Source organism: Scomber japonicus, chromosome 5 (genome assembly GCF_027409825.1).
Source record: "Scomber japonicus isolate fScoJap1 chromosome 5, fScoJap1.pri, whole genome shotgun sequence".
NCBI classification, from domain to species: Eukaryota; Metazoa; Chordata; class Actinopteri; order Scombriformes; family Scombridae; genus Scomber; species Scomber japonicus.
In genome coordinates this window covers 11,105,906-11,131,293 of record NC_070582.1, presented here as the reverse complement: position 1 = coordinate 11,131,293, position 25,388 = coordinate 11,105,906, and the positions used below count along the sequence as shown (strand labels likewise).

The window sequence follows — 25,388 nt, the reverse complement described above, 5'->3', positions numbered from 1 at the left end:
TAAGTAAATGTGAGATACTAAATCAGAAGTAGCTCATAATTTTGAATCAGTAAGTCAAATCTTTGATGCTGTGACTCATAATTGACTCAATATCATATTTTTGATATGTAGCACAATTATCTTTATTTTCATCATTCGTAACTATCCATGTATTGTGCCTTTTTTTGTTATAAATGGGCTTTGTTCTAAATATTTCACTGTTACCTGTTCAGGACAGTCGAGAGGCAGAGCAAACAGTGCCAGCTGTGGGTTTGTCTCAGATGTCCGAATGACGTACAGAAAGTGCAACAGGAGGCCGTTTTTATGCTTGATTAAATTTCTACCTTGTGTGCCTTTTGGTCACCAAGCCAACTGGTTCAGCTGCTGCACAATTTCAGTGACATAGAAAACAAGACTTTTTTTTAAATGTATGAATTTCTATTATTTTTAGTAAAACTGTGACATAAAGAAATGTGTATCAGCTATTTATTTTACCTTTCTGCTGCATACTCGCCCTTCATCCGCAATATTTTATTTGTGGCTACTTTTCTATTTTCTATTTAGTTTTTTTTTTTATTAACAAAAGGATAATACAAACATCCAGTTAAACAAAAGCAGCACATACAGATCAAATCTAAATGATGGAAATATGTATTAGCATAATTTAAAAAAAATTAATTCTACAACTCTAATCCGACTGGTACCTGCAGACCACAGAGGTGTACTTTTTGTCATATCCGACAGGTGCTTTATCTTTATCATTCCCATTTTAGATAGATAGCCTTTATTTTATATGACTTTATCAATTAGTTTGCAGTTTGCTATTATAGAAGAGTTTTTTTATGTTTCATTTAATACAATATGCAAAATAATAATTAACTGCTAAAATAATAACCTTTTTTTGATACATAAGTTGCAGCCCTACAGCCAGTTATGTAATTGGTATTAATTATATAACTGATACATTTTACCATGATGATTGTTACTTGCAGTCTTTATTCTTCTATTCTCCCCAGTTGATAATACTTGTATGTTAAATTTGTTGGTAGGATGAGGGTTAAAAGGTAGAGACAGCAGCTTCAGACAGTAATCTGTCCAAAATTTGGGGGATATTTCACAGTCAAAAAATAGGTGACTGTTTATATACAGGATCTATCTATCTTTTTGCTGTAAACTTAGCAAAAAGAAAGAACATGTTTTATATATAATTTTAAAATATACATCCTTATCCTTTTTTAAAAATACAATGATGATAATATTGGTGGCATAAATCCTTCACCAGTTGTCCATGCTGTTTATGTTATGGGACCCCAAACACATTAACTCGCCTCTAGCTGCACAGCATGTTGCGTTCAAGGTCATCGAGTTGAGATGAGTCGTCACGATGACGCTGGAGACCCTCCCCCACCTCTCCACCGTCACTACACCTTTCTGCTCCGCTGCTGCTGCTGCTGCTGCAATGACACATCTACCCGTAGTACTTCTACTATAAACCACTAGGGGACCTGTTTTTATCCTTCTTTTCCCTTTTTTTTTATCTGACTCCTACCAGTCAGGCTGCCCCCCCCTTCCTCCCTGCCTGCCTTCACTCCCACCTCCTCTACCTCCTCAGTGCTAGTAACACCGGTAGGTTAGCTATTGTCGGTCTGTCAGCCGGAGACACTATACATGCTTTGATTTCACACTGCAGCCGCACCGGAGGAGATAACGGAAGCCGCTCTCTCTGTGGTACGTAAATATTTATATTTATACCGGGGATGTGGTGAATCTGGCTTCAGATAATACGTGGAGCCGCTATAATAGTAATAAAATAATAATACACCTGGGGAATTAACGTGAAAGCGGCGTTACAAATGCTAAAAATGGAGACATGAAACGTTAGCTTGTTTTTTTTTTTTTAGGCAGCAGATATTTTTCCGTTATGTGACGTTTTTTTCTTCTTCCATCAAACGGGCGTTCTAAAGATGTAAGGTTTATAACGGTTAACGGTAGGCCCTTGTACTGCTCACCGTTTTAAATTCCCAATGTTTTAACGTTACGAGTCACGACTGAATAACCGTTATACTTGATGTCGTTAACGTGCCTTGTCATATAATGCTCATAACATAAACCAGCTAGTCGACCTCAGGTGGAGGTAACGTTGGTTATATACTGTTAGATTAGAACGTGTGTGATTATTTAAATGGATTTATTATTATTTAAATGTCACGACTTTCTAACCATGTTCTTCCTCCCCGGAGCTGAGAGGGGGGGGCACAGCGGCCGCCTTCTGCCGGCTTCCGCTCAGTATATAGGGAGGGTGTAATTATTATCGTGTGGGCAGGGATGGAGGTGGTGGAGGGTAAACCCATTTAAACTGTACCCACCTCCTGTTTCATTGGCAGAGGAAAAAAGTGGAGGCACTCACCTGCATAGAAGCGTAATTGGAAGATTTAAAGGAAGGTTCACACTTTTTTTTTCCAAATCAGGTTTACCTCACTGTAATCATTCCTCCTGTTCATACTGGATGTTAAAAGACCCCCTTCAAACGTGGTTTCAATAAAAGTGTTGAGGGACCAAAATGCATTTAAAAGTTGATGTGATGCCTATATGGGGCTTCAGCAGTCTGAGTTAATCATATCATGGTGATATCTGCCACATTTACAGTCTTTTTGGCATCAAATTCCCTCTTTGTGTTTCCTCAGTGCATGCATAGCAACAAGAAAGAGGGAGTTTGGCACTAAAATGACTGTAAGATTTACTTTGTATGACTAATTTGGGAGGCTGAAGTGTCATATTACCTTCAGATGAACCTTTAAATACATTTTTGTGCAGAAGAAGACTTGTGGATTTTAGCCTCATTGTAAATGCATTACGAATTAATCTTCTAATGGTCAGTATGAAAAAAACCTATTTCAATTTTCATTTGGTCACCTGACTGTTGTTTTAAGAACAACTTGAAAAATTGTGAAGTCGTCCTTTAATGTATATGTAAGATTAAATGTCATAATTCTTGTGTGGGTTGCCTGCTTGAGGCCATTTTTTTATATATTATCCTCCCCACATCTCTGCTGGCTCCATACAGACACATAAAAGGAAACATTTAAGTGCTAAGTAAGATGTTAAGCAAACACGCAAACGTTTAAAAAATGCACTCTTTTCAAAGAAGCAACTTTTTTTTCACAGTCACCAGTATACCAGTTAGATTACGATGAGTCCAGGCACCATAAAAAAAAACATTCCCGCAGCCTTGAAATAATTGATGAGGTGAGCCATTCTCGAGTGTACAGTAGGGTGTGAGGTGACATCCAGCGCTTTCCAATGGAAATGTTGTCTCCTTTTTGGACTGTAACCCTGTAACATTACCTCACTTTCATTCAGTAGAAAACAACAATACTGCGTTGAATATTCATTTCAGTATTCACATGATGTGTATGCGGTAATATAGCTTATAGCATTCCCTGAAAGTGTGCTATAATCCCAAAGGTCAGCAGTATATGTGTGCAGAGAATGGAAATGACGTGTAGCAGTGCTGGAGGTAAGATGTTAGCTGTGTGAAAGTTACATTCATTCAAAGCCATCCAAAACCTCACTGTAATCTGCAAACTGAAACCAGATGCTTCACTGCTGCATTTGAATGTCTTTCTAATGGAAGTCTGCTCACAGTGGTGTTATTATTCTCCCATCAATGCTGTAGGAAAGCTGAGAGGGAGACAAAACAGATGAGCCACAAGAGAAAAGCCCCAGTTGACTCAAAATACCGGGCCACCAGGGATACCTGTGGTGTCAGAGCAGAGGAGGGGCTAAATCCTACACCACCTCTCAGCACAGAGGTGGACATTTTACTCAACATGAAACCCTCTTTGTTTTGTTTCTGATCTAGAGCAGATTGATCACATAATGAAGAACTGTGTGCAGGTTTAATGGCCGCAACATGAAATCTGTTTGCACCTGCAGTAGACGTGCATTGCCGTGGCCGGATCATAACTCGCACCCCACCGGCTATAAATGAAGATTGCGAGAGGGCTTTCACGAGTACGTATTAGGTTTATAATCCTGATGCTGTGGGGAAGAGGGAATAGTAATCAGATTTATCTGTGACACCAAAAAAAAATTCATCCCTTGTTTCCGCAGTGCGTCCAAAAATAGACCGCGTCTTATAAACCACTGAAAAAAAAACATCATAACTATACCAGCTGTCTAGTTTAGTGTGAAGTACAGCAGTCAGAGATGAGAGAGTTAAAACTCAACACCTTTAGGTATAATTGCCGGCAGTAGGTCTGCAACTAACAATTATTTTCATTATTGATTTATATTGTGATTTTTTTCCTTAATCGATTAGTGTAAGATTGTAAAATGTCAGTAAGATGTAAAATAATGTCCACTCTAAGTTCCCAGAGCCAATTGTAGCTATTAAACATTTGTTGTTTTGTCTGACCATAGTTTGAAACTCAGAAAACTATAAAATATTCACTTTTGGGAAGCTGGAAGCAAGCAGATAATTTTAATCATTTTTGCTCAAAAAGCAGCAAAATCAGTGCCAATCAATTTTCTGTTAATCATCTAATCGATTAATCGAATAATTGTTGAGGTAAAGTCATACAGTACTATCAGCTTTGCAGTAGACTTAAATAATTCATACTTAATTATAAAAACAATGGCCCCAGAAGGAGTGTAACAGTGAACAGATTGAGTTGTATATTAGATGTGACCTGTGCGCTCTCACAGCTCAGAGAAAAATACTCGACATCTGACAGAGGATTGGGAGAGCTTGTGTGGAAAAGTCCTCAGATGGCTCAGAGTAATCAGTGTGTGGTAATCAAACCAGTTTATATGAGACAAATGGACTGGTAACCAGAGCCCACTCCTCTAAGACAACAAAGAGGGGTGTGATTTTCATTTCTTTTTTACTTGTCTTTACCCGGCCGCTGTCACGTGAGCTGATTGCTGACACAGTGCTCACAGTGTTTTGTCATTCGCTGCTCACTTCCTCCAATCATTCACTAAACTGACTGTCATCAAATCACCAAGGACTTCACTGTGTTTGACTCGAGGAAGCAGAGCAGCAGCCGAGGTAGATTTTCTTCTGGTTGATTTGAATGAATGGGATATTTGCATTGAGTTTTACATAGTTAATACACTGAGATGAATTGTCTTCAGGTTTTCAGGCTTTACTAACAAGGTTTATGTTTATCTCTCTCTCACTTTATCTTTTCTGTGAGAGCAGATCAATAGACTATCAGTCACCACATCACTTCTTCTTCTTCTTCTTCTTCTTCTCTGTCTCTCTTCTCTGTCTCTCTTCTTCATACCAGCTCTAATCCAGTAATGTCAATTCTTCTCTAACATGCAAACGTTTTTCTATTATAAGAAAGAAAAAAATATAAATACTTTTTTAATCAGGTGAACCTCTGCAAGAACATGCACTAACTCTGTCTTATTTAAAATGTGTTTCTCTATCTATAACTACACTTATAACAAACTTTAAAATGTCCTTTTTGAAATAGTTTTTATTTTTGGACTGCAGATTGTAATGCAAGCATTTAACAAACAGTCAGATTTATCAACTTTATACAGTTTGGGAGAGGGAGAGATTAAGTGTGCACTTCATGAGAGCAATAAAAAAAGCATGAAAGGTAAATCCAGGAGAAGTTAGAAAAGAAGAAATGACATAAAATAAATATTTAAAAGACATACGTGTCTATAAAAACACCTCCACAAAATCTATCCATGAGGCCTTTACATATTTTTTAAACCGTCACTACTGTAGCTACAAATGCTAAAATAATTCTCCACAGAAAACATATTAAATGTAAATTCTTCTAAAGACACACAGCAGATGTTTAATCTTATTTAATCCCATTGAAACAAATTCAAAACAAGTTATTATAAATGTTATATTTATTGTATTTATCGATAGATTAACCTCAGAAGCTACAGTCCACTGACTCGTCTTTCAGGAGAAGTCTCAGAAATAATCTTATCTTAATCTTGTATTATATTTATGATTATTGTCCTTGTGTTTTATGGTTCGTAACTGCACTGCATGTACGATATGCTGTCATTCATAAATGGTTGGTAAATCTTCATGCTGACACACCCTCTGCCGCTCCTTTGTGGAATTACACAAACGTTTTATATCAGTATTGCACTTTAAATTTCTCCATAAACTCATAAATATAAATTAGTTGTTAAGTTAAACAAAACAGCAATTTAGGAAACGTGAAACACTTGTAAGATTGTTTACTGCTTTACTGACGAGATCATACAAATCTCATCAGTGAAGCAGCTCTTTTCACCTTTATTCTTCGTCTTGATGGACAAGGGTCAGAGCTGAGCTGTTATCTGTGGCGGTCTGAGTAGCTCTTTAATCAACAACGGCTCATTTAAAGGGGAGGCTGGGTTAAGTTGTTACTTAGTTCAAGGTTCTGTGAGTTACACAATCACCTCGTCTATTGTTTACTCATCAGTGGCTTATCTGCTCCAGAGGTACGAACTCAAAATATGACCTCTGTGTGTCTGTGTGTGTGTTAGATGTTTAATATCACTCGGAGTCGGCTAGATTGTTAAAGAAGTTTTTTTTGCTACGGTTTTGTCTTCACTGTCACGTCAAGTCAACCGTAACTCTGTTGGTTTGTTAAGTCACCATTTAGGTCCAGACTGAAATATCTCAACGACTACTTGATGGGTTGTCGTGAAATTTTTGTTCAGATATTAATGCTTCACATTAAATCGAAGAACGCTTGCTTTGATTGGCTGTGAGCAAGTCCATACAAATAGTCATTTTTTCTAGCTCTGGGTGCAGAAAGGATTGATTGCAGGTATCGTTTGACAGTAGACATTTTGATACTACTTAGCATTGATTTATTTCAGTTGATACCTTAAAAGGTATCAAGTACCGATACCCAGCCCTAATGAATGTTATAATGATTTAATTAATTTTAGTTATAAAATTAAGTGAAGATCTGGAGAGATAAAACACCAATCCCACTATAACTACTTTTATTGGACTATATATTGTCTCTGAAATAATCACAATGGGGAGCTTGGGTAGTCATGTGGTTAAAGTGCATGCTACATAATCACAGTGTTCCTGGTTCACATCCGGCAAGGGACCTTTACTGCAGGTCATCCCTCTCTGTCACTGCTTCCTGTTGGCCTCTAAGCTACTACTGCACTTACAAATAAAGACAGGAAATGCCCCAAAATAAATCTTATACAAAAAAGTAATAATTGCGATAAATGATATTATTGTCATTTAAAGATAATTTTATACCACTGATGTAATGATAATATGATAACATAAATACTTCGTGGGAGTAGGGGGGTTGGGATTGGAGAGTGGGCGCTACACACAGACTGCCATTATGGGCCAGGACAGAGTTATTTACCTTGTATAACTCAGAATGTGTACAGTGAGGAATGGAGGCAACTACTCGCTTAGCCAATGTGACATGAATAGCCTCTTAGCTGCTAATGTGTGGCAATACTGAGGTCAAAAGAATGATTAAGGTCACGTCCATACGTTAAGTCCCTATGTAGGCATGATGGTGTTGATAATTACGTTACTGTACAAGAATGAGAAAAAAATGAATTCCTTGGAGATTTTTGGTGGGTGAGTGATGCCACTGTGCTGCTGTCACTGAGGCCAGTTGTTTCCACACACACAGACTCTCAATTGTGGTGACAGGACAGCACAGCCAGGCTATGACGGCCCGTAGGTCCAAATAAATAAACGTCCCGCTGCAGACACAGCTGTGTGGTGTGGACGAACCGGGAGTGGACGAGCAAAGCCTCAGGCAGCCGTAGAGAAGGAGGGAGAGATGTCACTGTGACTCATGTAAGCCTGCAGTGGTCTTTACAAAGCCTGTACATTTTCCTCTTAGACTTAATGTAAATTATAGTATAAGTGCTGACCGTGGAGTTAACAGCGTGTGTGTCTGTGTTCGAGGGGAAGTCGCTGAGAGGAAATGGGGAAACAAAAGTGGCTTGCAGTTAGCTGAAAGGGCTGGTGAGAAAATGATGAGTGTTTTAGGAGGAGGTGAAGTTTGCTGTGCGATGCTCCAGGGAGTCGAGAGCCTGCAGAGACCAGAGGCGGCTCGCTGACCTGCTCTGAACCCCCCTCCCTCCTCCTCCTCCCTCCTCCCTCCACCTCTGGAGCAACCAGTCAAGGCCTCAAGTCAAGTCTCCATCCAAACTAAACATAGCAGAGCACAGCTGCACTCACACCGCGCTGCAGCTATCAGGGAAAAACTAAACACCCCACGCACGCTGTGCAGAATCTCAGGAATTAGTTATAGCGGCTAAACAGGGGGGAGAGAGATCTTAACGCACATGCACTTCACAAAGAAACCTGCAAGTCAGCAAAGATCTGAGTGAGGAAAAGCTTTTTTCAGTGTTTGTGAGTCGTGACTCGTGACTGAGGGAAATGATGGGGGAGGGCCGGTGAGGAGGAGAGAGGAGAAGGAGGAGGAGGCGGACTGCACACATGCACAGAGGCAGGTTGCGATTGGTGGATGGAGGGGGTGGAGAGAGTAAAAAGGGGAAATTGGAAGCATCTTTTTCACACTGAGGGCACACTGTACCAAAAATAGCGAGCATCTATTTCAACTGTTTGCTTGAATTTTTATGTAGCTTCTGCACACAGAGAGAGAGGCTAGAGAGTCCGCAATGTGACTCCAGTCTCACAGTGAAAGAGCTTATGCATTAAACATCAGTGTTCAAGGACACGCGTGACGCACAGATGTTCCAGTTGTGATAGATTTGTTTTAACTGCTTGTAATCCCTCTGCAGTGACGGATACGGCTCTATTCTGAGGAAGCTGTCAGTCATGTTGACTAATTATTCTACACAGAGGTTCACAACATCTCCTGTGTCACTGTTTTACACCTGATGGATCTTTTAGATGACAGAGGGAGGTTAAAGTATTACCACTACCACTACCACTGCTACTGCTACTGTTACCACTACTACTACTAGTAGTGGTAACAGTAGCAGTCGCAGTAGTAGTGGTAGTAGTAGTAGTAGCTAGTAGTAGTAGTAGTACTACTACCACTACTACTGCGACTGCTACTGTTACCACTACTACTACTACTACTACTACTACCACTACTACCACTACTACTAGTAGTAGTACTACCACCACTACTACTGCTACTGCTACTGTTACCACTACTACCAATACTACTACTACTGTTACCACTACTACCATTACTACTACTACCACTACTATTACTACTACTACTACCACCACTACTAGTAGTAGTACATATTCTATATTTCTTTGAATTGTAAACTCCAATTATGGTTCTAATTATTCCATCTTCATCTAAACTCACATTGTGTTTTATTCCTCTGTTGTAAAAGTCCCTTAATAGCAGATAAAATCTGAAGTTGTCCTGATTATTTGATGTGTAGTTTTGTTTCTGCGCCTTGAAACTCACCACATTCCTACCTTTTATTACTGTTTTACCATTTTGGAGTCCAATGTTTGAACTTCTGATCAGGAGCTTTCCATCAAAGTAGTCTAAGTGCTTTCTCTCTAATCTATATTTTCGATTAAACCGCAGTTCTAACATAAATTGAGTGACAGTATCGACAGGACCTGTTCAAGTAAATCCTTTTGCTTCCTCTCTGTCTCCAATGAGGCTTTAAATTTCCCAATCTTTCACATTTCGCTCAAGACTTTTCCATTTCTCTTTAAAGTCCAGTAAATCCCTGGTATAATCCATGCTTCGTGGAAATATTCACTAAAGTTTGGCAATGACAAACCACTTCTTTGTTTCTCAAACTGTAATGTTTCAAATTTAACTTTTGACCTTTGAGTATTCCTTATAAACACAGAAATAACTTTATCCCAGTCTCTGAATTGTGTCTCAGGCATCTTGATAAATCTCTCACTATCTTTCCAAATGTCCCGAGCCACTCCCTTTCTGAGTCTCATGTTACAGTAAACTGTATATCTTTGGGTTTTGGATTGTTGGTTGATAATATGAAGTAAAGTCTCTTTTAAAGATGTTTCTATAAGCTGTGTTGAGGTCACTCTTCTGTGTTCATCTGTGGTGTTTTGTGAGTTGTTTCAACAGGCCTCAGTTGTAATTGTACAGTTTGCATAAAGCAGTGTTGTGAATTGCAAAATCTCCCCAAACTGCTTTCCTAGTTGATCTGTTTTGTTGTTTCTTGGCAGTTTTTAATATAATAATTTTGGCTTAATGCTATTAAGATGTCACCCCACTTGTATCTGAGGTCTGTGTGTATTCGGGGTCCTTTAGGGGTCAGTTCTTGTTTGTCATTTGTGGGTTTCACAACAGTGGGATGAAGTCAGAACTGTAGTCGCTACTCATCTTTCATCACAACCTGAAAATGAAAACGCTTGTGCTTGTTTTAAAATGATGTGGCTCCTGAACACAGTTTGAGACGTTTTTTTGGAGAGTGTCACACTTCAGTCTTTTGATGACATCAAGCTTTTGGTTTTTAATGCACTAATTTTAAAATTGCCTTGGGCGAAAGCATCTGTTAAATGAATGCAATTTACAAGAAGCCATTTGGTGACAGTAAATTATGACTGGCTTTTATGGACTAATTGAATAATTGAGAGGATAAAGCAATTATAGACTCACCGATGCAGCTTTAACAAACTAATTATGGATTTTTCTGAGGTAAAACTCGTGTTTGCAGTATTTGCAATCTATATCAGGTGATTTAACACCTTTGATCTTTTTAAAGCAAGTCCATGCTGTAATATTTGTGAAGGCAACATTGCTTCATTATAACTTTTGAAATGCTGTCATTGAAGAGTTTGATGTGAACGTTCCTCTCCTTTTTTCCTTCCAGATATTCTCTAACCTGAACTCGCAACAAGTGCAAGGAGTCGAGCTGAAGAATAATAATCAGAAAACATATAATCCCACTCGGACTACGACACACTGCTGTAACAAACAACAAAAGAGAAGGATCATCCAAGGTGCTAGCTAACGACAGATTGACACTTTGACCGGCCAGGGCTTGAGATAAATGGCTGACAAGCAGATCAGGTAAGGCTGAAGGTGGACCGACTACAATGGTTTTTTACATCTACAGCAGGACTTTGAGATTTCTATGTCATATGTTTTGTCTCTTTTTTTCTCTTTCTTATGATCACCTTCGTCCAGTTTGCCTGCCAAATTGATCAATGGGGGGATCGCTGGCCTTATTGGAGTGACCTGTGTGTTTCCCATTGACTTGGCCAAGACTCGCTTGCAAAACCAGCAAAATGGATCTCGCCTTTACACCAGCATGTATGTGTAAACTGAGTACTTCACTGTCACACATGAACAGTCTCCAACTCACAGAAACCTAATGATTGACTAATCAGTAGCATCGCCCAGCTTGTCATCAGACTCTTTTCACTAACACACTACATCTTTTGTTTTTGTTTCTCAGGTCCGACTGCCTTATTAAGACCATCCGGTCAGAGGGATATTTTGGGATGTACAGAGGTAAGTTTTAAACTTTAAAAGTATGCATAATAATGAGGGCATCAAAGCTGTTCAGTAGGTTAGGATTCTGACTTTTCATCTTGTAGCTACAGATATCAAATAAAGGCATCTGTGTCTGACTGGTATGGTCAGTTATCTGGAAAAAAACTTCCATGGACAGTTGCCTCATTCTTTCTCTCCACCCCCCCACCCCCCACCCCCCTTTTCTTCTTCTCCTTTGTGCCTCTCTCTTTCTTGCTCTTTGTCCCTTTTTTTATCCACCCAGGAGCGGCAGTGAACTTAACGCTAGTCACGCCAGAGAAAGCCATCAAATTGGCTGCCAACGACTTCTTCAGGCATCACTTCTCCAAGGATGGGTGAGGCATGAATTTGCTGACAGGCTGAATGACGAACACACAGCACCCCTCATTCACACTGTGATTAACCGGCGTGTTTACTAACATGTAACCTGACACATTAGCCTCCTGCATTCTCACCAAGGCTCCAGTTAATCCTCCACCGTTCTGTCATCTTCTCCAGGGCACCAAGTATTTCACAGTGGTTTGTTAACTGTCTGACCGGAGGATACAGAGTTACTTATAGGCTCATCAGTAGAAGTCCAATCAAGTTACAAAATAAAATTAGCACCTTATGGTATGTCACATGTCAAACTTTAGAAATCGTCATCTGAGTGTTACTGAAGGCCAGCGTCCGCTGTCCCCCGTGAGTGCTGTCTGCTTAGATAAACTAGAATGTTTCCGGGGCATCTATCTCAGATCTCTATGGTGACAAACATGCACAGGCTGAATGAATGATTGACTTGTCTGGCCGAGCTACTTGTGAATTATTAATCTGCCCTTGTGCCTGACGTGTTGATATGAAAGACAAAGATCAGCATCACCAGGGCAGGTGGTGACAACTCTTTTCGAGGACTGCAGAAATAAAGATGTCTGCCTATCACACTGCAGGTCTGCATACTTTAATCTGATCTTGTTATAATTTATTTATGTTTTTTTTGTTTTTCCTTTATAGAAAACTCACTTTGGTCAAAGAGATGATGGCTGGGTGCGGGGCAGGTACATGCCAGGTGAGTAAGTGTGGTCCTGCCTTAATTGCATCCTCCTGTTCTCCATCTGGAACTGCTACCTTTAGCATCATTTATGTCAGCTCACGTACGAACCACTGGGCCTCGGCCGCTGTCTCATTTGTCTCCGCTTGCAGCCAGAATTAGCCACGACCGTATTTAAATGAGAGCTGGTAGTTGCAGACACATGCTGGCACTTTGTCCCTGTTATCTGTGATCTGAACGTGACCTGCACCGTTCCATTTTCATGAATGGTTTTCTAATGACTTAAATGTTGTTCTGTTAGCGGATGATACACAGCAGCAGCTACATTTGAGCGATCAGATAAGAGGTTGTGAGAGTTCCCGGTGTGCACTGAGTGAGTGAGTCAGAGGGAAATGCCTGTTGTCAATGAGGCCAAAGGCATCAAGCCCAAGGAACGTGATTAGATTAAGTGTAGCAGACTTTGGATTAAGATTGCGGCTGAGAGCATGACCATCTCACCCTTAATCCAGTTAACTAGTTACTACTGCTCGGATTACAAAGGAAAACAAGAGTTGACATTTAGCTAATGGCTGCCAGTAGATTCACACTGGACACACATTTCTGCCTGACACACTCAAATCTTCATGTCTACTCTAATCAATCCTGATCTCTGACTGTCAAATTCCATTTATTCAGAGAGGAAAAGTCAACATATATAACAGGCTATACTAATGAACTCCTGTACTGTGTTTTCTTGTAGGTTATTGTCACAACTCCTATGGAGATGTTGAAAATCCAGCTCCAAGACGCTGGACGCATTGGTAAGAGGAATTAAAATGCAGATGGTGGCTCAGCACATATTGAAGTGTATGGTGATAAACTGGTAAAATAAGGACCTCATGTGGTCGTTTTGGAGATTACAACAGCTTCATCCTGCTTTCTTCTTACTGTTATGAATTCAAAATGTCTACCCATGTAACTCTTCTTAGCATTGTTTAATCCTTGTTACGGTTTTCATGTAGCTTTAATTTTGGCTGTTTATATATTGCTTTTGCTCCACAGCGGCTCAGAGGAAGCTGATGCCAGAGACGGTGGCGGCAGGCACTGTGGAGACCAAGTCTCCAACAGCCATCCAGCTCACCAGAGAATTGCTGAGAGAAAAGGGCATCGCTGGGCTATATAAAGGCCTCGGTGCCACGTTGCTCAGGTAAAACACATCTGGAAAATAGTTAAGTGGGTAATTTTAGCAAATAACTGAAATAAACCTCGCTGTGATCATTTGTTTTATTTCTCTCTTTGCACAGGGATGTTCCGTTCTCCATCATCTATTTCCCACTTTTTGCCAACCTGAATAACCTGGGTAAACGAGGTGTAGATGGGCCCGCTCCTTTCTATGTGTCGTTCCTATCAGGCTGCCTTGCAGGGAGCACAGCGGCTGTTGCTGTCAACCCTGTCGATGGTGAGCAGCGGCAGCGTGAGCATTGCAATGAGCTCACAGATAGTCACTGATGTTATGTATTCACCTGAGCTCTGTGTGTTGCAGTGATAAAGACTCGACTGCAGTCCCTGAATCGAGGGAGCACAGAAGACACGTACAACGGAGTGACTGACTGTATCAGGTGACCTCATTATGTCGTTACTGCTAGTGTGTGTAGTCTGCCACAATATCTACTGGCACCATCTACTGTTTCAGTTTATATAATGAGATGTTCTTGTTTTTTTTTTTGCTCTCCAGGAAAATCTTGCGTAATGAGGGTCCATCAGCCTTCCTGAAGGGAGCCTACTGTCGAGCCTTGGTCATTGCGCCTCTGTTCGGCATCGCCCAGGTGGTCTACTTCCTGGGTGTGGGTGAATTTATCCTCAGCTTCTTGCCTAAAAAAGACAACTAAAAAGCACCTCCTTTTTCTGCCTTTCCCTCCCATAATGCATCACCGCATCTACGTGAGGACTCATCTCATTCTGAAAAGAAGTTTTTGATCGTATTTTGGGTCAGGGCATGACCAATCAGTACATTTTTGTTTTTCAAATTTGTTGTTGTGTTGAATGTTCAAGTAGTTTAGGAGGGAGCCTTTGTTTTGCCAAGCTGCCTGTGGTGGCACACACAAATTCCAGTAGGCAGGCACAGCTCAGCTCTCTGGATATTAAGCCACAAATATCAGCTCAAGTTTTGAAGGAATATTGCTTTACGATTTAACAACATGTTATTGCATTTTTGAAGATGATTGTTGAAATTTCAAAGTAGACGCACAGCCGCTGCAGGTCGCTGCAGTTCTGCAAGCGCTACAGTACCTAATTATTTTAAATCGCATTAGCCTCTGAATGACTGAAAGGACCAATAGTGGTCCATTGAATATTATAAACGGCAACTACCTACTTTAAATGCACATACCTTACTTAGCCACAAAAGATAACTTAAAACACATTCACTAAAACTTATATTTACAATTTTCCCCAGAGCTTATGTCTAAAAGGATAGCACACTTGTTTCAGACAAAGATGCAGGGAATGTGTTGATGTGAGACCAGCACACACTTTACGATCTTTCCTGGGAACCCACATCCCTTCCTGTAAGTAGTTATAATGAACTCAGCCATTCAGCTCCGAGCAGACTTTGATTGCCTTGGCTTTTTAAGTAGATCAGGTTCCATCTGATATTTAGCGCTACCACAATGGTTTGACTGTGCGAAAGTTAGCTGTGCTCCACATAAGACTCAAGTGACGGCGTAAAACATTCAGGCTTTTTGTACCAAACTACATATAAACATAAAACTCTAATCACAATCATAAAAAAGCTCATGCAGGTAGTATTTTCTGACCACACCCCAATCAGTGATGTGACAGCGGGGGGGTTTTCAGCTTTGACGGACAATGGAAAACACCTGCTGTGACATCACTGATTTGATTGTGGCCAGAAGTACAGTACGCTTTAAAAATTTCAGTCCACAGAGAGCAGAGCAGGAGCACAATGAATTCTACCCCTGCTAATTCATTGTGGATTCAGTTGAAAGCATTGAACACTGTATGGTTTGAAAGTAATGTACAAGAAAGCCGGATTATTAGCAGATATTCAGTAATTATGTCGTCAAATGGTCAGACATAAACCTGAGGCCTCAAACGTACAGTCAGCCCATTGTGGAGCCAGTAAGACCTTCGCTGAAACAGTTAATTTCCCCTTTACATCCACATATAATAGTTTACAGAAGAGTTGAGTCTCTATTTAAATTCATGAAATGTGTCTGAACTTGAATTCAGCGGCAGGACCCAAAGAGCTAATGGAAAAAAAAAAGGTCTTTATCTGAAAATCAAACCAATGTATTTTCAGTGTTTTATGATTTTTTTTCTTTTAACCAAACATCTCTCGCTTGTTTGCTTTTGAGGTTCTATTTGCTTTAAGCTGCTCGTAAGAAAAAGAAAAAGCAGTACTGTTGGATATCTTTTTATGCATCACCTCACTGAAGCCCTGCCATTGGCTTATCTTGCCAGAGATCAAGGTGACTTTGTGTGTATTATCCAATCACATTCCTTCCTTGCTCCCACTGTTCGAAGCAGGTCGTCACTTGTACTGTTGCACTGTAGATATGCGATGCAACTTTTAAATGTATTATCATTTTGTGGGAGTGAGAACTATTTATCTATATTCCTTTCAATAGGCAGTATAGCACTATGTATTTGTGTGTGTTCTTTTTCTGTGTCAAAGTGTCCACCTTAACTATATTGTACATATGCAGATAATATGAACTTTATGTTTTAGGATTTATCGTTCGTTTTGTACATGATGGCTTATTTGCACACCTACCTCTCCAGCTCCCCTCCCCTCAATCCATATTGTGGTGATTTTATGTTATGATGATGTGGACATATCAACTGAAGGAACATGTTTTAATGCAGCAAGCATCATTGGAACTTAAATGCAGCATATTGATGAGGGTTTTTTTTTTTTTTACTGTATGCAAAGGGGAACACTAGAGTAGATCTAGATGGTTGCTTGGAGGTGCCATTTCTCCTGAGCTCCTGGTGAAGTCTGTGGGTCGGCCTATTGTCCCGTTTCCTACTGTTTTATCAACCTGGACCAAATGAAGCATCATTTAATGATGATAGAAATGTAGTTAGCTCTAAGTTAATGATCCTTGGCACTACTTAAACAGTTCTGGAAATTGTTTGAACACTGGACAAGGCCAGTAGTGACCTGCGGACGTCAGACTCTAAATTTAACATCTGTCATTTTGAACGGTGCTTCTTTCACGAGGTAGCTCCAGTGTAAAAGTGGCGGCACTAATGACCGAGGCTGTACTAACTGAGTCGTGTGCTAGCGCATCTCAGCATTATCAATGTCTTAACTGAAAGCCATAGGTCAGGGAGGGACGACAGAGCTGCTAGACATCGACTGGCACCTCCGGCCATGATGACAGATAGCAGCTGAGCCACAGGAGAACGGCAACAGACCCGCCCACTCGCGTGAGCTCGTCCAAATGAATTACCGTCGTGGTTTTATTGACATTCCTATTGCCAGTTCATCTCACATATGCTGTTGTTGTGATCACGATGCCTATTTTTGTGTTGTTGAGATTATTGTTATAATTTTGAAACCTTCCTCCCTCCCCTTTCCCCCCCACTGCTTCCCTGTTTTCAGATTGTTTTTTTTTTTTCCTGTTTTTGGTTGATTCTTGAAAATGTTGTACAACTCGTTTAGCTTTACTCAGCTGTGAATTTTCACTGACCTTGTGCATTTGGTTCTGTATGCGTTTGTGTGTCTGACTCTTTAGTGCTGTAGTTGTTGTGGAGTTGTTAGCGTGACACTGCGGTATTTTTCTCTTCGATTGTCAGTCCCATGCTGTCTTCCCCTCTTTCCTTCTTTCCCTCACACTCCTCTGCCATCCTCTCCCCCCCGCCACCATCGCCGGGGTGCAGGTTAATGCAGAGGAGCTCTAAAACACCAAATGTATGAGTTAGAGTGTATACAATCAAAGAAAGCACAAAGGATTATTAGGCACAAGACATCACATGGGCCACGTTGATTATGCTCAGACAAAGTCCTTGGATGTGAATCTTGACATTGAAAAACGTGGATTGAAGTCTGAAATGTATTTTAGTGGAGATGTTGATTGAAATTTTAGTCGTGCAGGAAACTTGGATGTCTGTAAAACTTGATTCATTGGGCTGAGACGTTAGGTCATTATAAGAGACCCACTATCAGCAGTGATCCACAAAATGTATATCGTCTACATATTATAAATGAATCAAATATAAGAATGTAACTTAGATATTATAAGATGTATTATAATTATAGTAAAGACTTTATTACATTTTAATCTAAAGATTTGTGCTTCACACATTCACTGAAAAATTCATGAACCAGCTCACTGATATGCAATAAGTAGAAGCCACACACTAGAAAAAAACACAACCTGTCAATCACAATATCAGACAATATATGAATAATGCAACCGGGGACTTTAGAGGCCTTCTGGGGTCTGAGCTCTCTTCACGGCCTCTGTTCTCTTCCTCCAAGAGGAACTGTGCATTATAGCACTTTAAAACAATGACCCCCACCCCACTGTCCATCTATAATGTCTCTGTGAATGTGCGGTGAATAACACAGTTGTCCGAGACATTATTTACAATGCAATGAAAAAAAGACTAATAAAATATTGTGTTCCCTGTCACAATTTGCTGTTCAATAAACTGACTGTCCTGAACTCACTGGGGTTACACTTTTGTTTTTTTTACACTCATCACTGTACCCGTTTTGGTTCAGTAGTCATCTGACAGAAAACAAAAGCACTGACACCACCGTTTTTATCTGTAATAGTGCTGCGAGACCGAAACAGTGCAGGGCCATGTTTTGAAGAGAGGGAGGATGACATCGTGGCTCCTCGGGGCACAAGAACAGCTGAGGCTGTTGCTGTTGCGATGTGATGATTTTCTGCCTTCATGGAGCCACCAGGTGTCAGTGTGGGGTCGCAGGAGAGCTGTAGCCCTGCTGTAGTAGGAGTGTGTCAGCAGGGCTGTACACTACAGGTGATGCTAAGCTTGGGTGGTGTGGCAGTAAATCACCTGCTCCGATCTCACTCTCTATCTAGCTATCTTATTCTCAGTCATGCTAGTTTCTATCTCTCCCAGCTGTGATGCAGCTTACACAGAAATGCCTTTACAGCCTGAGTTATTTGTGGTTCCACTCGATAACTGAGGTGTTTCTGCATGTTATAACTTGCATGATAAGAATATGGAAATGTGTTTTCTTGTGGATTTGCATCTAATGTTAAAGGTCGATTCCTGCATGTTTCAGCAGGATTGATGTCAGGACACGTTTATTCATTATTAATCCTCAGCTGTTTGCTATGAATTCAACATTACTGTTCAGAGCAGTCCTTTCCAGGGTGCTATTTTGCAGCATCCTGCAGTGTAATTACATCATAGCACCTTCATATAACCCTGCACACACACACACACACACACACACACACACACACACACACACACACACACACACACACACACACACACACACACACACACACACACACACACACAGAGTGATCTTTCTATATGTTTGTGTCTTTTTTATCCAGACTTTTTTATTCCAGCCAGAGTCAGATTTCATATTGAATTTTGTGTCTCTTTGAGAGACTCCTTTCATCAGACTATCTACTCCAGTGTTTACACACACGCCCGCACACACGCACACACACACACACGCCCACAAACACAAGAGATTAGCTAAAGGCTCAGTTTACCACAACGACATGACTTTGAAATATAGAATTGAGCACCAGCCACTGTTCTTATGCTCGTTCAGATCCCTTTCATGTGCCGTGACTTAAGCTTCCACAACGTGAACTATTATTAGCCTTTCATGCTTTCGAGCATGAGGAACAGCGAAGGTGGTGGAAAGGTAGTCTAAGTTGAGCTTAAAGGGAGAAACTGACAGAGGGAAGAGGAATCAAGAGGTGGAGACAGTAAAGGACCATCGATAAAAGGAGCAGAGAGCTGGAGGAAGGGAGAGGATAGTGGTGATGTGTATATAGGTCACTAAATCAATGGGAATCAGGTTTTTGAAGGGGAGAGAAGAGGGGGGGGTATTTATAGATACCAGTGGAGACAGATGCATCAGTGACAGGCACAATGATGCTGGGAACACAGGAGGGGGAAGATCTAGGAGTAGACTTTGGTCAAATTAGTCTGCAGAGAATTCTTATAACAAATGGCAAAAGATTCTCGATAGTGAGCAAATAGCACGGAGCGCGGTGCAAAACAAAATATAATCAAATGGAAATCACTGCAGGATGCTTTGAGCAAATGACCTTCCCAGCTCTATTGACAGAGCGCAGGCAAACTGTTAGTTGCTGTATTGCGAAAGGCTCACAGCATTTGCATCTACAGTGCAGCTCTACTCATATCCTATTGAACTGTAATCTGCAATATCAGAGAAGCAAATGATTGAATGGAATATTAGCCTTCTATTTTGCCGGCTTGTAAAAGAGAACCTGCATATTTATTACTCCGGCACATCGAGAGCCACTGAATGGCTGTGAAGTGTGATACAAACCTCACAGACTGTATGGATGTACTGCACACATTTCAGGTCATTCAGGTGGCTCTCTGATGATTTACATTTAAATACAATACATTAATTACACAACTTCTATCCCGGCCATTTCTACTAACTAGCAGTGTGGACATGCTGGCTTGGTGCTTTAGTTATAATAACTGTCATGGACCCCCTCATGACTTATCCCATTTATTTTTATAATACCCCACGCTTTAGTCTACCAGCTTCATATAACAAGACGTTCCATCACAAATTGGAAATTTGCTCCTCGTAGAAGAAGAAAAATAATTGAAGAAATTGTTTTAAATTGCCTTCCGACTGTCTTTTTCTAGGACTAAGTCAAGGTCACGGACAAATTGTTCCCTCTCCACTTACAGGGCCTATGTGTGATGTAAGACAGTCTGAATACAGAGTGGTAAAATAATCTACATCTCATTTCTTCATCTAATTTAGGGAGTAACTGCACAGCAACCACATCACCTTGCATCAAAAACTGGCAGAGGATGCACCCAATTACGCCCTGAGAGCTCTTAATCTCTGGCCTGTGCCTAATAATGCAGTCAATAAACTTGCACAGGAGACTGTCTCAAATAAAAGGCCATCAGACCACCGTTTGTATAAAGAAGGGGTGTGGGCAGCAGGTGGGGTCTGGTTGAAGTGACAGGGCCAGATGGGTTCCTCCTCTCCTCACCTTATGTCAGTGTTTACTGACTCCGAAGCCGAGTTTTCATTAAGATTTTACAAATTGATGAATTAAAATGTGTCACTCAGCCCACAGTTTGTTGCTGCTTTAAAAACTAATCTGTCACAGAGGTTTAAGAGAGCCAGTGATGGAAAGTATCCAAATACATTTACTCATGTCGACAGTTTTGCAGAATTTGCACATTATATGTTGCTATATAATTCACTGCATTTCAGAGAGAAATGAACTTTTTGACTCCCCTAAATTTAATTAATAGCTGTAGTTGGATTACAGATTCATAATTGATTGATTTCTCAATAGTTTTGATTAATTAATCAATCGATTGGTTCATAAGTTACCACTGAAATGTGACACATATTCATCACTTTTCCCCTTTTATTCATCTTGTTTTATACAAACAACTGTCCTAAACCCAAAGATATTCAATTTACAGATATGTAAAATAGAGAAAGTTGCAAATCCTCATATTGTAGATACTGAATATAATGAGTCTTTGCTATTTTACTTGATAACTGACCATTAATCTATTACCAAATCCCGATCGATGATTAATGCCAAGTAAGGAAGCTAATATTAGCTCAACACTTACCCCATTAATGCATCAGTGATAATAATAAAGGAATAATATAATGCACTGTATACAATGAGGGTCTTCTGAATACTGTTACTTTACAAAAATCATATTGAAAACTGCTCCTAATATGTTGCCCCCATAGTTAATGGATATATTGCACTCCAGTGCTCCACCAACACCCACTCCCGCCTCAATAATAAACAAGTTGAACCTTTCAGACAATGTCAGCAAAAACTGAAAATAGATGTGCATTGTAAAAGAAGGATTTATGGCACAGCTGTTGGATTGAATTATATTACATTGCACAGGTGTTCCTAATGAAGTGCTCAATCAGTGCATTTTGATGATCATACTTATGTTCTTTAATCCTGTGACTTTGAATGCTGTACTTTTACATGTGGTAGTAGACTACTCTTGCTTTAAATATCTGAGTGCTGAACTATACAGAGCATCATAAGCCCTGTCTGGATCCCATGGGTGGGCTGTAAATTGCACTCCCTATCTCCTTATATATACCTACTGTATGGGATGATGGTCCACTATCTTAATGGATAAATTGAAATTAATTCATCAAGAATCGCAAGTGGCAGCAGAGCAAACAGGCGGCAAAGACTTGTTAACACACTTCTCCCCATTTTGTCCTCTGAGCCACTGAGAACCGGTGGTTATTAGAGAGAGAGAGAGAGAGAGAGAGAGAGAGAGAGAGAGAGAGAGAGAGAGAGAGATAGTGAGAGTCTCAAACTGGTTAGCCCACCTATCCACTAGGAGGAGAGGAGAGGCTGTTGAGAAGCAACAAAACAATAAACAGCTACTACTACTCACCACACCAGCGGAGTTCACGACACACGCCAGAGGAGTATCCACACAATAACTGAAGACAAAACGCCATCGCATTTGCCTCGGGAGTGAACTAAACAGCCATGTATCTGAACAGGGAAGAGGACAGCAGCAAAGGTAAGATCCTGTCAAGAATTGCCACTCTTTTTTTCTCTTCTTTTTTTTCTTGCGAGGAGCAGCAGCAGCAGCAGCAGCAGCAGCATCCTAACATCCTGACAGTTTCAAGGTGTTTCATTTCTGACCCGCTGCTTCTCTTTGAGCTTGTCATGAAATGAAAAGGAAGATTTTTTTATTGTATTTTTTTTTATTACTGTCACACATCCTCCTCTATCGTTACCGTATTTTATTTTTTAAACAGCCTCATCCTTTTTTTGGCATGATGTTGGTGAAAAGTGTGGGCTGTCATTATGTAATAGCAGTGCAGTTAATTGCCTCCTAGGAGGATGCTTATCATGAGCCCATTCCTGCATTTATTTCAATGCACCGTGGAGGATTAAATTGTGAACCTGTTGTAGACAGAGACACTTTATCATATGTGTATTTTGGCCGGTGTGCACTGCCTTGTGTTGTCATTGTTTTTAGAAATTAATAATACCTAGGCTACTTAAGGGGCAACATAACACAAGGTCAAAGCCTCTATAGCTACAATGAAACCTCAAGTAGGTTATTTATTGTGCTTTACAGCTTCCGACACCCTGCACACACACAAAAAAGAAAAAAGAAAAACACACACATAAAAACACAAAGGAAATGGGATGTAGCTATGTGGCTTGCTTAACGGGGGAGAGATAACCGTGCTGCTGCGAGAGGGGTAAAGAGGGTACAAAGGAGGCATATTTGAGTAATCTCTCCCACGTGTTGTTGAGGCGTGATTTCTTCTCTCATCGGGCGTCCAGAAACACACTCGACTCGTGTCCCCCTGCTGTTGCCACGAAGAATAAATAACTCTCCGGGGGCTAAGAGGTAATGCTAATTACCACCTAAATCTTCAGGTTATACGAGAATAACACCTGCTGCTACCCGAGGAGAGAGAGAGAGAGGGGTGGAGAGAGAGGGAGAGATGGGGAGAGAGAGAGAGAGAGAGAGGAGGTGAGGTGGGTGTGAAAAAAGCAAAAAAGGCGGAGTGGGAGGAGACATTTTTGTTCATTTCCCTGTGATGTGAGACAATGTGAGCTCACCACACACACACACACACACACACACACACACACACACGGACAACAACATGATACTGTACAGGGATGTGTGCATGCAGCAGCAGCAGCATTCAGTGAGAGGACAGTGGCTGAATGATGATGCAAGTCTCCAGATGATATTAGCTTGAGACAAACATCCAGATCCAGAAGAAATAAAGAATTAAAAAAAAGAGAGTTTTTTTTGTCCGATGTAGTAAGAAAGGCAGTAATGTCACCATAAACTCCACAGCAGGGAATGAGTCTCCATGTGACTAGCTTTAAAATCCCTCCTAATTCAGTTTTAACATAATGAGGTTTTTTATTCCCGCTGTGGTTGCCTAGTAACATGCTCTCAATGGTTGCAAGTTCCTAAGAAATATGCAACTAGGTTACTAACTTTCAGTCACAACACTATATATTTCCAAATTAGGCACTTAAATTTTGTTAAAGGCATTTTAAACCACCTATAACTTATATCAAATTACGCAACTTGCAAGTAATTTAAGATTAGCTAGGTGATGTTAGCCAAGTATTGCTACTTCTGTGTCAGACTCAGGTTGTGTTTTTAGTTGCCAAGTTCATTTACAGCCGAGTTAAAAACAGAATTTTTGTTAACACATTTTTATGCCACAGCAGCTGCCAGGATATCTTTGGTGCTTGGTTGACTTGTTCCTCGACTGCTGGATGAATGAAATTAGATATGGGTTTGACATTTACCTTCCCCAGACGATGAATACCAATGTTTCTTGATATCCAAAGCTCATTTTTGGTTGTGAGTGAAATGTCTTGATGTTGGATGGTTTGCTGTGACATTTGACGCAGCCAAATCTGACAAATCTTCATCTGACACCATCGTCGGGTCTGCATTTCAATTCCAATACTTAAAGTTTATGACCAAAAACCAGAGGGAACATGATGCCAACATCAGTTTGTGCTGCATTGACACACTAAGTTAAGATGGTCACACGGTCAGCAATACTTGCAAAATATATGCATGTTAACATTGACTTTAAAGTCGAGATGAAACTGCATTTCTAAAGTAATGAACTTCCTGTCTTGTGAGCTATTTATGTTGGGATGAACTTTGGAGGATTTGAAAATTGAGCTTGTCATAATGAATCTTAGCTCTGTGATGCTAAAAGTTGAAGATTGATTGATGGGTGGATTTCACGATATTGGTTGAAAATGCTTGGTCCAAGCCTACATAAGCACACATATTTTTATTTTACAGGAAGAAGACATGATTTGATATAAGGATAAAAAGAAATTGATGCAGTATATGTGCACAATATAACCAGAGATGTCATCTAAAAGGATTAAAAAGGTATTTTTCATTTAATCTCGCCTTTAACTTGTAGCTCAAAGCACTACTGTGCCTTAGTACAGACTCACAGAGCTGCTAGCATGGCTGCAGACTGTTGGTGTTGCTGAAGGTCAAAGAGGTAGAAGTGTAAAAAATCTGTAGTATGTGGGACTTTAGGTGGCAGTGCTAAGTGCTCAAGTTATAAAAGACGAAGATGTTAAGAAATGAGTTTACTTGTTAGACTTGGGGGTTATTAGGTTCAGGCAAAGACAAAATGCAGTCTCCAGACATTAAGACGTGAATGGACTGCAATTAAAGTAGTAAAGTTATGAGTAGACAGACTGCTAATTTGTTGGGGCTCCTTTTTTAGGTAAAGAACTCAATACTTGATTGGCACGCCATTAATTGATTTAAGCGAGTGGGTGTTCCTTACTGGCGGGTGTTTCCCTCGTGGCCTTTAAATTCACACCGCATCTCAAGGTGGAGTGGCAGATAGAGGGAGAAAGGTCTACTGGGGACGTATTGATTATGGCCTCAGAGGATTAAAGGGGGATGAGGACAAACAGGTTGATCATACGTGAGCTTGACAATCACAGAAACTGCTGGCCACTGTCAAATAAACATCTAAAATCAGACCAGATGTGGGCTCTGATCAATACTAAATCAAATTAAAAAAAGTAAATTGTAGAAAGTAGAAATGGGTAAATACTGGGGATAATGTGGCATCCCTGTTATTGTCTCTTCAGTGTGGCGGCTAAATGTTTCATTATTTATACCCACTGGAA

General features: G+C 40.3%; 1 protein-coding gene across 3 annotated transcripts; it reads left to right on the top strand.

Moving 5' to 3' along the window:
- Positions 1-1,567: 1,567 nt before the first annotated feature.
- Positions 1,568-18,158, top strand: slc25a22a (solute carrier family 25 member 22a). Of its 3 annotated transcripts, none has more exons than XM_053319022.1 (11): positions 1,568-1,707; positions 10,792-10,991; positions 11,109-11,234; positions 11,380-11,435; positions 11,701-11,791; positions 12,447-12,501; positions 13,223-13,283; positions 13,525-13,669; positions 13,767-13,921; positions 14,006-14,081; positions 14,198-18,158. In XM_053319022.1, exons 2-11 carry the CDS (start codon positions 10,972-10,974, stop codon positions 14,349-14,351), a joined length of 939 nt encoding a protein of 312 aa, XP_053174997.1. In that variant the 5' UTR covers positions 1,568-1,707; positions 10,792-10,971; the 3' UTR covers positions 14,352-18,158. The 3 variants fall into 3 exon arrangements, with proteins under 3 accessions (XP_053174997.1, XP_053174998.1, XP_053174999.1); XM_053319023.1 differs by lacking the exon at positions 1,568-1,707 and adding an exon at positions 4,976-5,032; XM_053319024.1 differs by lacking the exon at positions 1,568-1,707 and adding an exon at positions 10,557-10,654.
- The last annotated feature ends 7,230 nt before the right edge of the window (positions 18,159-25,388 follow it).

Bases quoted from the DNA above. Each gene is read 5' to 3' on its own strand.
- slc25a22a (XM_053319022.1), top strand. From the start codon at position 10,972: ATGGCTGACAAGCAGATCAG. The intron at 11,792-12,446 runs GTGAGGCATGAA...TTTCCTTTATAG, and splicing joins CATCACTTCTCCAAGGATGG to AAAACTCACTTTGGTCAAAG. The intron at 13,284-13,524 runs GTAAGAGGAATT...TTTGCTCCACAG, and splicing joins CCAAGACGCTGGACGCATTG to CGGCTCAGAGGAAGCTGATG.